The sequence below is a fragment of the Alternaria conjuncta genome (genome assembly GCF_024043145.1).
Source record: "Alternaria conjuncta strain BMP 0040 chromosome Unknown scaffold_14, whole genome shotgun sequence".
NCBI classification, from domain to species: domain Eukaryota; kingdom Fungi; phylum Ascomycota; class Dothideomycetes; order Pleosporales; family Pleosporaceae; genus Alternaria; species Alternaria conjuncta.
The window spans coordinates 169647-183006 of NW_026250103.1; the positions used below are offsets into that span (position 1 = coordinate 169647).

Consider the following 13360-nt stretch of genomic DNA (forward strand, 5'->3'; position numbering starts at 1 on the left):
AGCTCGTTATGGGGGCGTTAATTTCATTTGGTCTATGCAACATGCTGGCGTTCAGATTCTGGGGAAGCTCTACTAAGAGCATATGGATGTAATAACGACCTTGGGAATAAGGCTTCGGTAGCACCGCTTGCCCAACATACGAACAATTTCAGAACAGTGATAACATCGTATGTATGCGCTACTCACTGACGGCTGTCTTGCAGTGACTTAAGGGTAACCGGTGTTGTCTTGGCTAGCCTTCATCATGTCTGTCAGTGTTTGCTTTTCTATATCTTATAGCAAGGCGCTTCCAAGTCGGTTCAACCCCTCCGACGGCAGCGAGAGGAGCTACGAAAGCCCGCTCTATAATTGCAAAGAACGAAAAAGTAAGGAAACACGGACTGAAGGCTCAAAGTAGAAGGTGCCGTTCTGCTCGGAAGACTAGGAGCTTAGCCTCGACCAAACATCTATAATGGTAGATGCTGTCATGCGGAGGCGCCTCACGATTTCGTGACGCCTTAGGGATAGAGAGCTGGATCGCATTCTTGTTGGCGGAGCTCGATATTGAGGTGACGTTGTGGCGCCGTCACATGGATGAGGACTGTCTCGTTTATGATCTTTGCTTGACGTTTGTTGGTGCATTAATGATGGGGTTGGAGTCTGAGCGCCTAGTTGAGGACTACCCAGGCATGTTATATGCACACGCACTTGTAATTGAGGTTCATGGCGAGTCTTCTACTCACTGCTGTACGTAGCCGTAGTCTGTCTGGAGGTCTGTAGAAGTACGGCCGACTTCACAAAAGACTGGCTCGTACATGAAAGAAGCCAGTAAGAATCAATCAGCGTATTGAGCCCGACTCAGTACAACATCAAAGTGAGTTCTGCCCAGTTTCGTCAGTATGTGGAGTCTAGCGTCCTGTGTCAAAGCCTTTCGTCTATGCACGCGCAAGTTACATGGCAGTGCAGACAGTACGGAACACCCGGCATCGTGCTTTCTACTGGTGTAAATTGCCAACATGCTTTTTCGTTTTCGTTGCTTTGTTCATGAAGGCTCTTTAGAAGTTTGGTAGCTAACAGGGTTGGTCACAACGGTCGCGAGTGAATACCCGCAGCAAATGCGCCTCTGCAACTAGTTGGTGGGTAAGCACAAGCTGGCATCACATCAAGTACGCCGGCAATATACCGGTGGTTTTTGCGGCTAATGGTGTTGGCCTAAGGTACGATCTCACCAAACTTTGAGCTGACGTAGCCACCTGGGAAGGATCGACCAATTCATGCCTATCTGGACATTCACTGTCAATACCATGTCTCTCATTTCCTAATCGACATGTGTTGAGTATTCCGGTCGCTACAAATCAGCAGAAATTGTGCAGCGAAGTCGCCGAAGTTGAGGTACCATGACAAGCACAGGAGCTAGCTCCTCGCCAAAGTATAGGAGCTGTCTGTACGGCTAGTGTCGGCGAGCGTCCACGACTCAGCGGGCTCGGCATTATTCCGAGCCCTGACTTGGACAAAAGAAACAACAACACATCAGCCGGACCCTTTGTATTGCTTTTGGCGGACCGCGCCACGCAGCGAACATGTCGCATTTCCCTTTTCCAGGTAGTCGCCTGCATGCCGTTGTACATTGTGAGACTAGATTGCCATCTACACGAGGGGCAACAAAGGCCTCCACGTGACTTGGCATTGGTTGCGGCCGCTCCGGACATGGAAAAAGCAGATCTGCATAAGGCTCGGCGACCCTACTTCGTTGCTGGGATTTCTGACTGGACGATCGTAGGTGCCTGCTTCTGCATGTTCGGGCGGCTGCATCATCGCACTGATGTTCGACGGCTACGCCCGCAGAAGGATCGCCGACCCGTAGATACCGCTACTACACCCTTTCCAGTGGGGCGCCGCTTGCCAACAAAGAGCTACTAACTGAACAACCTCAGCTGAACTCGGGCATGTCGACAAGAAGCCTTGTTCACAGAAGGTAGCGATCTACTATGCTACTGCAAGGCTAATCTTGGCGCGGTGAAGCGATTGGGGTAGTCTGAGCTCACCCTGCAAGTTGGGAAGTGACATGAGCCCCTAAGCCCTGAGATCGGTTAGTGCTCTCTACCCAATACGGCGTCTCTTGATCCACTGGGAGTAAATTGTTGATCATGTATTAGATGAGAGTAGTGGAAATCGATGATCGCAATGCCATGTGCAGATTCAGCCGCAAAAGCCCCACTCGGCGATGTATTATGGTAGATCTCTCTGCTAGAGACGAGTTCGGTAGACCCTGTCGATAATCACTGTGAGGTAACATCAACCGCAATGCTGAGAGCAGAGTGGTTACCGACGATAGTTGAAAGCTGCTTCAACATGATGCGATAAAACATGTCAACTGATGCCATACTCCGATCAATGATCTTTTAGAATCAACGTCCAAGAACGTTTTGTCAACTGATTCAGAGGCCTACATGCAAACATCTGCGTGTTTTCGGTCAAGACAAAATGGGTTGTAGTGCATAGCCTCACTTGTCATTAAACTTTGTTCTTTTGACAGTAGCGTACGCTACATCACCCACCTTCTGGGTTATGGGCTTGATTGGCATCTCAACGCGGTGTACAGGAGGATCAGCGAACCTAGTTGTGGTTCAGGACTACGGGAAGCATTTGCTCCGTTGACTCGAGCTTGGCTACATCGCACGTCGGGTATAAAGACACCGCAGTCTCCCATGAAAAGAAGGTATCGCACACCTTCATCTGCAATCATCACTCCCCACTTCTACCATCTACCACCAACAACCGCTTTCACAGCTTCTTCCCACCGCAATCATGGTCTCATTCCGCAACTTCTTCACCGCCGCCTTGGCCTTCTCCGTGCCTATCTCGGCTGCTATCACGCCCGCTGAGGTTGTCACCAACATTAAATCTATTACGACGAAGAGCATGGCGCTTCAGGCGCCGGCCAAAAGCGTCACCATTGTCAGTGGACAACTGCTCCTCATCGGTCAGGGACCATTCCCCGAGATCATTAGGGGCTTCGCAGACATTGTAACTACTGCCACCACCGCCATCGCTCAGATGCAGGGCATGCCCAAAGAGCCCGCAGGCGCTTCTACTGATGCCGTCTTCGAAGCCTTCCGCGAAGTGAGTACCATCTGTTCCACAGATATACATGTTGCTTACGACGAGAAACAGTTTGTCCGAGTTCATCAAGCGCTGCTCAACATCCTCATTGGCAAGGCCGGTTTGTTCAGTACTGTCCCTTTCGTCGGTGCGCCCGTTGCGGCTGTACTCAGGCAGATCGAGAAGGTCGTTGATGTAAGTCTTTCTTCTCTTGTAGTTTTCACGCCTAGCGCCCGCTCCGATACTATCTGTTGGACTCGAACGTAATTCCTTGAGTCTGCTCGCTAACAGCCTTTCGCAGACGATTGCCTTCATGTTGATTGATACCTTCGAGGCCCGCGCCGCAGACTTCAAGGATGAAGCAGGTGCCCTTTCCGGAACTCTTACTGTTTGCATCAACCAGTACCAAGGCATTGCCACCGGTATCACCAAGAGGAACCTCAGGTTCGCGCGCCGCGAGATGGTTACTGCTGCTTAGATAGGCTTTCAGCCCAAAGATCACCAGGCGGAAAGCTCTCGGAGCTGAACGATGTCTGTGGATGGAGTGGGGGAGGAGTGTCGAGGACGATGGGCAGTATTTGTAAAACCTTAGAAGGTCTCAGGACAGTCATTACCACATGGTTGGCCATGTTCCGTTTGACAGCTGCGCTTTACGGTCGATTGCATAGTTAATGTAAAGTCACTTTCGTCCAAGAGTCTACCATCACGATATGAGTGTTTTGCATCTATTCCTTGCCTCTGCGCATAAGTCGTAGGAACTAATCACTAGCGCTCTTCTAACACCTTTCATCTCGGGTACATCTCTCTATGTTTGCTACTCAGCAAGCGTGAGCGCACTTGCGGGACGTCTGGCTGCTGACGTCGATAGAAGCGCCGGGAGACGGGTGGACACATCCTTCGGGCCATGGGTCCTTGAAGAGAAGCCAGCGAAACAAGCATCGAAAAGCAAAGTTTTCGCATCTAGTCTCTGTGATGTTTGAAGTAGTTTGTGGGTGGAACGCCTACTCAGGTGCAACTGAAGAAAGAGCAACACTCTCTTCCGGCCTAGCGCGGTGACATCATCCCTTCCACTCTTCTTGGTTGCTACTTCCCTCTTCATTCCTCTGTACATTCACCCAAAGAACACAATGCGTGTTCTCTGGGTTCAGTCGTATCCTTTCAATACATGCTCACGTACTGTTACCAGTGCGCGGCTGGTAGAAAGATTTGAGAGCGTAGGCTACATTCTCGTGACCGTAGCTCGTAGAGCAACTCCATAATAGTCGACAATATTCACTGGCGGTATGACCAAATCATGTAGTCATCATTGGTGCACGGACAGGCTTTATCACCTAGGCAGCGGTAGCTTTTGACCTCTAGACTACAGCAATTCTCTACGTTCGGTCAACATAAACCAATCCCTCAACCTAGCATCATTTGACTGACCCTCTGGAGACCATATAGGGCAATCTTCCTGATTAGAGCACCAGCGAAAAGACAAAATGGACTTGATCGAGCTTCCAGTAGAGCTCCTCAGCCGAGTATGTCGCTTCCTCGGACGAGCGTCGGGTACCAACAACAACAAGTATTCATACAAGAACAGAGACTTTGGATCGCTGCGATCGACATGCAAAGCCGTATACGCCAGGACCGAGTTCGACGCAAGCATTCGGTACAGCCTCCAGGAATGCCGCTTTTATCTCGAGCCGTCGTCGCTTGCTCTCTTCCTACACTTGTCCCGTATCCCCGCCTTCCGCAATCGAATGGTGCGCATAACTGTATGTCCGCTCAAGAAACCCAAGACGATAAGCGACTACGAATGGTATCTGCTACACGAGGATGAGTACAGCTTTGTGAGGTCCGGTGAAGCCGCCCATATGCTCGCCCAATGTTTCCGACAACATCAAGACGCGGAATCTTTCATCGAGCTAGAGCTACCCTTTGGGACTCATATTGTAAGTGAACAGACAACTGTGCTGCGAGCACTGCAGCTGTCGCAGTTTCCAGAGAAGGTCGCCTATGTCTACATCTGGCTGGAGAACTCTCAGAAGCCCGAATGGGCGCTGTTTGCAAACTCATTGTCGGAATTTCGACCTTGGATCAAGAAAGCTGTCTTCTTAACACCAAATGCATACGGAAGAGATGTTGCGAAGAGTCGCGAAGTTGGAGCTCACATCAAGAATGTGCGCCCGGTCCATCCCGATGTATTGAAAGTTGTTACTGCCACTACTAGTGTTGAACGCCTACAACTCCTAGGGTGCAACGAAGTTCCTGAGCTTAGGATATGCCATGGCTGCGAAAGTCTATTCTCTACACACATAATGGCCCGCTCGTACGAGCATTTGCAGTCACTAGAGCTTTCCGATCTGTACCTAAGTGGTAGCCGACTCCGAGGATTCCTCAAGCGGGCTGAGAATTTGGTGTGGTTCGAGGCAACAGAGGCAACGTTAACGGACGGATCATGGAAGTCAATATACCAGAGATTGAGGAAGCTACCGCTCTGGCATGTCTACCTCGGTCGAAATTACCAGAAACATGGGCCTCTCACACCAGCCGCACTTCCCTACGCTTGCCGTGACGGCCACGCAAACAAGGGCAGGAAAGGGGCCTACCATGACAATATCAACGTGCTACTCGATGCTCTGATAACGCAATTTCACGTCTGTCGCGTGCACAGAGAACAGGAGTATCGTGGTCCGAAGTACTTCGAGGTCTGTTTCTTTGATATTCCGGGGTTGTTTAGAGAAGTTTACAAGAGCGACATACAGAGGTATGCTGTAGAGGTAGAAGGTAACTGAAACACCAGAGGCAACATCCATGACAGCTTGTGGTTTGGGTAGCAAGGCCACCCTGTTGAGTAAAACGCTCTACACGAGATCTGTGAACTGCAGAGCAAAAGGCCGCCTGATTTCAGATGTTCATCATGTCACTAGCATGCGATGACATGACAATGTTGTTATATTTGATACATCTGATCTCACTGGGGTTGAACCGTTACTTCATAATACATACATGGATCAGTCGTTGAGACCTGATCAGACCATTTTTACACAACACCGTACTCATGCTTTCATCTCAGTACCAGCACCTCAAACTCCCCAACCGAAACAAGCTTCTTCTTACTTGCTAATATCATCGCCCCAGACCTGCTTGGCAATCTCTACACTCAGCTTAACCTTAGCCCATTGCTCCTCCTCCGTCAACTCGTTACCCTCAGCTGTGGAGCTGAATCCACACTGGTGGCTCACGCAAAGCTGATCGAGACCCTTGGGGGCAATCTTAGCCGCCTCATGTAGCCTCTTGATGATCTCCTCCTTGTCGTCGAGGGTGTTCTTCTTGCTGCTCATGACACCGAGCACAACAACCTTGTGCTCGGGCAGATGACGCAGCGGGGAGAAGTCGCCAGATCGCGCATCGTCGTACTCGAGGAAGTAGGCGTCAACGTTGAGCTCCTTGAAGAGAACTTCGGAGACGGGCTCGTAGCCGCCAGAGGCGAACCACTTGGAGCGGTAGTTGCCACGGCAGAGGTGGATGCCGATCTTCATGTCTGCAGGTCGCTTCTCGATAGCCTTGTTGATGAGCTCGGCGTATTTGCGGGGGAGGGTGCTGAGGTCTTCGTTGCGTTCCTGCTCGGCGGCTTTGCGCATGTCGGGGTCGCATAGGTAGGCCAGGTTGGTGTCGTCGAGTTGGACGAAGCGGCAGCCAGCCTTGTACAGGCTGTCTAGCTCCTCCTGGTATACGCGGGCGAGGTCCTCGAAGAAGACATCAAGGTCGGGGTATGCGGAGATGTCGATCGAGGCACGTCCACCACGGAAGTGCACCATTGTTGGCGATGGGATGGCGACTTTTGTGCTCGCCTTGCCGCCATTCTCTTTGATCGCTTGCTCAAGGAACTGGAAATCCTTGACCTGAATGGCCTCGGGGTGGGCCAGCTTTCCCTTTACGACCAGCGTTGGTGGCGAGAAGCCATCCTTGTGCCTGATGTTTCCCACTTGACCCTTCTCCTCGATACCTTCGACGTGCTTGAGGAAGTCGAGATGGAAGTATGCGCGGCGGAACTCGCCGTCGGTTATGGATCGGAGACCGCTCTCTATTTGCTTCTTTGCGACGTATTTGATGTGTTCGTCTTCGATATTGCGGAGCTCGTCGGCGGTGATCTCACCGTTGGCTGCCTTTGTACGCGCTTCGAGGACGGCTTTGGGGCGGAGGAAGGAGCCGACGTGGTCGGCCCGATATACACCAGTGGGAAGAGGCATTGTGTCTAGTTCTGTACGACGGTTAGCATGCTGTGGCACTATCGCGGCATCAACACTTACATGAGATGTTGTGGTTTTTGCTATGCAATAGTTTGTCCGTCAGACACAATGATGCTGTAGTTTGGCTAGAGGCTTAGCAATAAGATGACGAGACGGGACGCATCTGCCGAAAATTCGTACACGGCCTCGTCGGTTCTCCATCGCATAACGACCCGTCCACGTCTAATCATGAAGCTAGTGGGCCACGGCAGTTACAATTTTGGGGCTAAGACCCTGAATTGGGGGCGCCGAGGAATAGCGGGCGCGGCCAACTTGCTCCGAAGGGAAGTCACACCGCGGGCGAAGGCTTGTAGAAAACATCAAACGCAGGCAAAGACCCTGTGTACATGAGAGGCTCGCCATGGGAAACTTATCCCGTGGGAGTGAGTAGTGCCGGTGGCTGTCAGCTCTGCAGCTTCTGGACCTGGAGGGGTTTGCATGACGTTCGGCGGGGTAACCTCACCAAACTCCAGTTCGCGACACCACACTCGGATTCACGGACCGTACACATACCCAAAGGTCAAAAGTAGATGAAATTGGGTATATTGAAAGATGTACGATGAAGCAAGATAGAGGGTGTTACGTGTGGCCGATAACCATACGAATGGTCGACCAAGCAACGACACATACCTCGTGGTGTCACTTACGCAGCCTTCACAAGCTTCGCTTCTAGAAGCTCGCCAAATGAGCCTTCCCACAGGCCCTCATCCTCGTCATCCTCTTCCATGAGGAGAGCGTCGGCCGCGTTGTAGATGCGGTTGCCTTTGCTGTCAAACTTCTTCTCCCGCTTTGGAAGATCGCGCAAAGCAATCTTGAGCTGGATCGTACCCGCGCCGGGGCCTGAGTCGCCTTCTTGCTCTACAGTAGCTGTCTTGTATCCGCTAATCTCGGGTGTAACAGTGACGGGATTCACAGTAAAAAACTTGCAGGCGATGACAGCACCAACCTTCATGTCGGACGACGTGAGCTCTGGCAGGGTGCTCATGTCTTCAGGAAGTGGTGGCAGATCAGACTGCGCAGCCATTGCAACATCTTGACGCAGCTGGTCCTCGACGGCTGCGTTGATGGACTCAGAGTCGGGGTTCGTTGTGGGAGCATCGTCGTAGTCTAAGATGATCTTCTCTTCCTCCTCCTCTTCTACTGGCGTTGCCTCCTGTTGCACATTACTCCGCCTCTTTTGCTTCTTTTTCCTAGCCTTGTCATGCATAAGCTTGCTGGCTGGATCCCAGTGCTGCTGAAACGGGAAGGGCGGAGCGCTGAGCTCGAAGTCCTCTTCCCAGCATTCAAATGCCGAAAGATTGATCCGTGTCTTCCAGAAATCGGGGTTTGACCACTCTTCAGGCTCAGGTGTCGGTGCCTTCGCTTTTATCTTCCGAACAGGCCCAGCCTGTCGAGCAAGTATCCGACCAATGGCGCGGGTGTCTGGTCGCAGTCTTCTGGAGGTAGGCTCTTTCTTCGCCGGTGGCTCTTCTTCCACTAGGGTCGTGGTGGCTTGCTCAACGACCGGAGCCGTTGGCTGTATGGCCTCGTCCGCTGGTGCCGTCGCTTCTGTGCTTTCTCCGAACCTCGCCATCAGGTCCCGTTTCCTTCGCTCCAGCTCTGTTGTGTCTTCTGCGACCTCCTCTGCCGGCTCATCTTCGTCTAATCGTTTTCTCTTGCCTTGGGATTTGGCAAAAGGTTGTGTGTGTCGAGGTTCTTCCTCATCCAGACCATACCTGCCGTCTTCGTAGGCGGCCAGGTCGCTGAACGTAGCGGTTTCGGGAAGCTTGCCCGACGCCTTGAGACTACGCAGACGATTAGCTCTTGTACGTCGCGAGTTCCTCAGCTTTGTAGCTTTGAGTCCATCTCCGGGGGGTACATGCGTTGTGGCTGCTTTGGTCTTGCGACCGTCTTTGGAAGACAAGACATCGGGCGGGGAGCTTGCGTCGCTATCGTCGGAGTCGGAGTCGGAATCGCTCGAGGTGTCTGTTTCTGAATCTGAATCCGAAGTATCTGAGGCGCTAGACGACGCGTCCGACTTTGCCTTTGCCGTTGCCGTTGCGTCTGCCTCTGAGTCTGAATCTGAGTCTGAATCTGAGTCCGACTCCGAGTCGTCTGAAGAGGACACCTCCTCCTCTGCTTCTTCGGGTGCAAAGTCATCATCATCTCCCTCGCTGTCGTCCGAATCATCAATTTCGGGCTGCTCGAACTGCACCGACTTGACTGCCCGTTGCGCCCTTGATGCTTTATTCCCCGACTCCTTGTGACCGTTCAGCATCGCAACATCGTCGCGCGCTTCGGATGATTCTCCATGCTCCGTAAGAAGGCCCACAGCTTCAGTATCTTCGTCGGACTGCCCATCGTCTAGTCGGCGTCGTTTGCGTGGAGGTATGCGAACAGCAGGTCGATTTGGTTGTCGCAGGTAGGGTCGACCGAAGGGAACGCCATCGACGAGATGTTGGCCTCCGTCTGATATTTGATCCCGGCCGGTGAGGGTGCGCGCGCGTACTTCGGCAGTCATGAGTGGGCGGATGCTGGTAGGCTGTTAGTAGACGTTAGTGTAGAGATTCTGAAATCACGTACGAAACATGATCGTCTTCTTTGAGCGCATTCGTGACGGGCATAAAGTGCAGACACTCGAAGCCGCCCACCTCGACGACATAGTGCTCCAGGCCCCAGTGCTCGGCCTCTAGCGGGATAATGTGGTTGACATCCTCAAGCAGACGCGTAATGGTGTATGCCTGTGTGCTGTTCGTCTCAGGTACGCTCCAGAGTATGTTGGCGGCAGGCAGGCCATTCCGCTGGACCGTCAGTCGAAGCCTCATGATGGCGTGTTGAGGCGCATGTGTTCGCGCGTCAAATGCCATGGTCGCGAACTTTTGGAAGGAGCTAGGGCGATGACGATCCCTGCTTTCGAGGCTAGCCCCATCTGCTTAGCCCCTTCTCCACTTTGAGATTCACCAGCATGTCACTGCAAACAGCAGGTGTATTACCACCCGCACATGACGCAATCCTCGATTTTGATCTGAGCTATATATCACTAATCTAGGACTACAAGTTCGACATAGTCAATTGCTGTCCGTTCCAGTTCAGAGTTCACAAACTGCAACGATGCCTATGATGCCCATCAGTACGCTCAAAGGTTCCTGGAAGCGTCTTCTCGACGACGAACGTCTGCGCCGATCGTCCCAAGTCCTTTCCGTTATCGACGATCATGTCTGCATCTTCGGTGGTGAAGTGAAGCCAAGGGAGCCGCTGGATGATAAAGTCGATATTGTCTCGCTCAAGTCTGGTATTACTTCCCCTCATTGAAGTAGGCCATCAAGGTACGGCACTAACGACGCCACAGATGCAAAGCGTTTGGAAACGAAGAGTGTCTCTTCGGCGCCGACTCCACGCGTTGGAAGTGCCTCAGCAGTACTGAATGGGAAAATGTACCTTTTCTCTGGTCGGGGTGGCATCGACATGGCCCCAATAGAGGAAGATGGCGCAGTGTGGTGCTTCGACCCCTCAAGCTTAGCCTGGTCCAAGATCATGCCTGCTGATTTATCTGCGCCATATCCACCAGCTCGCAGTTATCACTGCTCTACTAGTGATGGCAAAGACACCTTCTTCCTCCATGCTGGATGTCCCGCAAGTGGCCGTCTCTCAGATCTGTGGATGTTCAACATCAGCGAACGTACATGGAAACAAGCCCCCGACGCTCCGGCGCCACATCGAGGAGGAACTTCTATCGCTTACAGTAGTGGCAAGCTTTACAGGATGAATGGATTTGATGGGACCACGGAACAGGGTGGTAGTATCGACGTCTTCGACCTTGCCAACAATTCTTGGTCAACTGACACATTCAAAGCGGATGGCAACGATGGACCTGAAGCTCGCAGTGTCTGTGTTCTTCTGCCAGTCAAGCTGGCTCGAAAAGACAAGCTCCTTACACTCTTCGGTGAACATGACCCTTCATCGCTCGGTCATGCCGGTGCAGGCAAGATGTTGAAGGACGTCTGGATCTATGACACCAGCGAAAAGTGGTGGACTCAACTACACCCCGATGGCAGCGATGGTACTCCTGACCCCCGTGGTTGGTTTGATGCTGATGTGGTCAAGGCTGAGAGCGGCAACGACAGCGTCATCATTCATGGTGGGCTTGGTGAGAACAACGAGCGTTTGACGGACATGTGGCAACTTGCCTTCTAGATATGTACATGATACAAAATGGATACCTTTCACTGCGTTTGCGATCATGAACTCTTTTGGCGCTTTGATTTGGTTACCAGTCATCAGTTGCTCATTGTAGAACCTACGCCTGAGTACCCAAGCTGCAGCTCGGCGATCATGGAAATACTTTAAGCTAGGAACATTGTGATACCCGAATTGATTATCATGGCTCTTGAGTCCAAGGCCCCACTGGTGATCGCGTGTCAGCAAGTCTGGGTAGTACCTTCCGTGCCTGTGCTCACACTGGGGAAGGAGCCTTCATCTAGGAAATACCAAAGAATAAGAATGCGGCAAGTATACTAGCATATCAGCTTCACACGAGGTAGAATATGCTACTGGTATAGAAGCCATCTTCATGCATGTTGCTGCTGCTGCTGCCATGAACAAACGTCACCGGGTCAGTACGAGCTCCATGGGTTTTCGAGGAAAAATAGTCGACTGTTTGAGTGTATCCAGAAAGCGCTGTCACTGCTTTATTGCTGCGGAACGAAACCTCGGGGTTGTGATGAGGAGACCGAGTTCGACTCTGTAGATATGAAGAAGCCACCTGAGCTTTGGAACTGAAAGTTGCGCAGTGGCACGTTCCCGATAGTGCGACCGCCAAACTAGGAATTTCAACGTATTCGGTTCCAAATAACCCGGTGCTCACAATAGATGAGCGTTTTCCCCAAGACCTTTGTCTAATCTAGTTTATAGTCGGGATGTGGAGGAGAGTGTAGAGTAATCCCCGTGGTATCTATTCTGCTGGTCTGGGCCGATACACAAATTCTGTTGCATACAATGACGCTCTGTACCTATAGTGAAGCTTTGCATACTTGTAGACGCGCGACACAGAAATTGTGTCGATGCAATCAGTGGGCAGGACGCATCTAGCAATGGCTCAGATGGTTGGTAAGTCTGAGAACCTTGATTCTCCTAATTGTTCCCCAGATTTCTGTAGAACAGTCGGATCATCTGAAAATAGAAGAATCCAGAGGCATACTTTTAGTGTTGACATGGTGGCATGGTGGTGCTTCTTCATCGGATGCACTTCGTGTCAAGGACGCGTTTACCTCGGCTATACGACTTTGATGTCTGCACATCAATCTCGTTCACCCAACAACGCGGTTGACGGTATCATTTTCCAACCGCGAAATGGCCAGTATATGCCGAACGCATTTGATGTGAAGTCTCCAGAATCTGTTCAATGTTCGTACGAGCATGCTAGACTCCGCTCCACATCCCGCTCCCGCCATCCGCCCTTCTCCGCGCGTCATCGCTTCCCCGCACAGCGAACCTTCGGACGAGCCTAAACATGTAGCAAATCGCGCGAAATGCGTCGCGAAAGCTATAAGAGCACATCGCGATTAGACTGCTGTTGTATCTGTGACTGAGGTTGTCAAAATGCATTCCGAAGTCCTTGCTTTCGCAGCTGTCGTAGCAGTTGTCGCGCGCATCCTCTTTCCGTTCTTCAAAAATGTATCTTCACCATTGCGAAATGTACCTGGACCAGCCTCAACGCGGTTTACAGACCTGTGGTATCTTTGGAGAGTGAGAAGAGGAGGCTTTGAACAGGACAACATTGAGCTGCATCGAAAGCATGGTGAGTTGGACCCTGCCGGCCTGTTCCTGATCTGTCCTGATACCATACTTACACTATTACCACAGGCGAAATAGTCCGCTACGGTCCGAATCGATACTCCCTCTCCTCTCCCGATGCTCAGAAAACTGTCTACGGGCACGGCGCCAAATTTCCAAAGTCTTCGTGGTACGCAACCTGGCAGAACCCGTCGCCTTCGCAGTGGTCCCTCTTCGCCGACCAATCTATACCA

At 51.8% G+C, this 13360-nt stretch overlaps 5 protein-coding genes across 5 annotated transcripts; 3 read left to right on the plus strand and 2 right to left on the minus strand.

Annotated features, from left to right (window-relative positions):
• Positions 1–2787: 2787 nt before the first annotated feature.
• J4E85_008674 (uncharacterized protein) lies at positions 2788–3559 on the plus strand (the record flags this gene model as incomplete). The annotated part of the gene is made up of 2 exons (XM_051472898.1): positions 2788–3276; positions 3383–3559. 2 exons carry the CDS (start codon positions 2788–2790, stop codon positions 3557–3559), a joined length of 666 nt encoding a protein of 221 aa, XP_051323118.1.
• Positions 3560–4562: 1003 nt separating this feature from the next.
• J4E85_008675 (uncharacterized protein) lies at positions 4563–5858 on the plus strand (the record flags this gene model as incomplete). Its single annotated transcript, XM_051472899.1, is given in 2 exon segments — positions 4563–5015; positions 5028–5858. The coding sequence occupies 2 exon segments, from the start codon at positions 4563–4565 to the stop codon at positions 5856–5858; spliced, it is 1284 nt and encodes a 427-aa protein (XP_051323119.1).
• Positions 5859–6179: 321 nt separating this feature from the next.
• On the minus strand, positions 6180–7316 carry J4E85_008676 (uncharacterized protein; the record flags this gene model as incomplete). The annotated part of the gene is made up of 1 exon (XM_051472900.1): positions 6180–7316. The coding sequence occupies one exon, from the start codon at positions 7314–7316 to the stop codon at positions 6180–6182; it is 1137 nt and encodes a 378-aa protein (XP_051323120.1).
• Positions 7317–7998: 682 nt separating this feature from the next.
• Positions 7999–10159, minus strand: J4E85_008677 (uncharacterized protein; the record flags this gene model as incomplete). The annotated part of the gene is made up of 2 exons (XM_051472901.1): positions 7999–9868; positions 9918–10159. The coding sequence occupies 2 exons, from the start codon at positions 10157–10159 to the stop codon at positions 7999–8001; spliced, it is 2112 nt and encodes a 703-aa protein (XP_051323121.1).
• A 286-nt stretch (positions 10160–10445) lies between these two features.
• Positions 10446–11528, plus strand: J4E85_008678 (uncharacterized protein; the record flags this gene model as incomplete). Its single annotated transcript, XM_051472902.1, has 2 exons — positions 10446–10626; positions 10684–11528. 2 exons carry the CDS (start codon positions 10446–10448, stop codon positions 11526–11528), a joined length of 1026 nt encoding a protein of 341 aa, XP_051323122.1.
• Positions 11529–13360: the final 1832 nt, after the last annotated feature.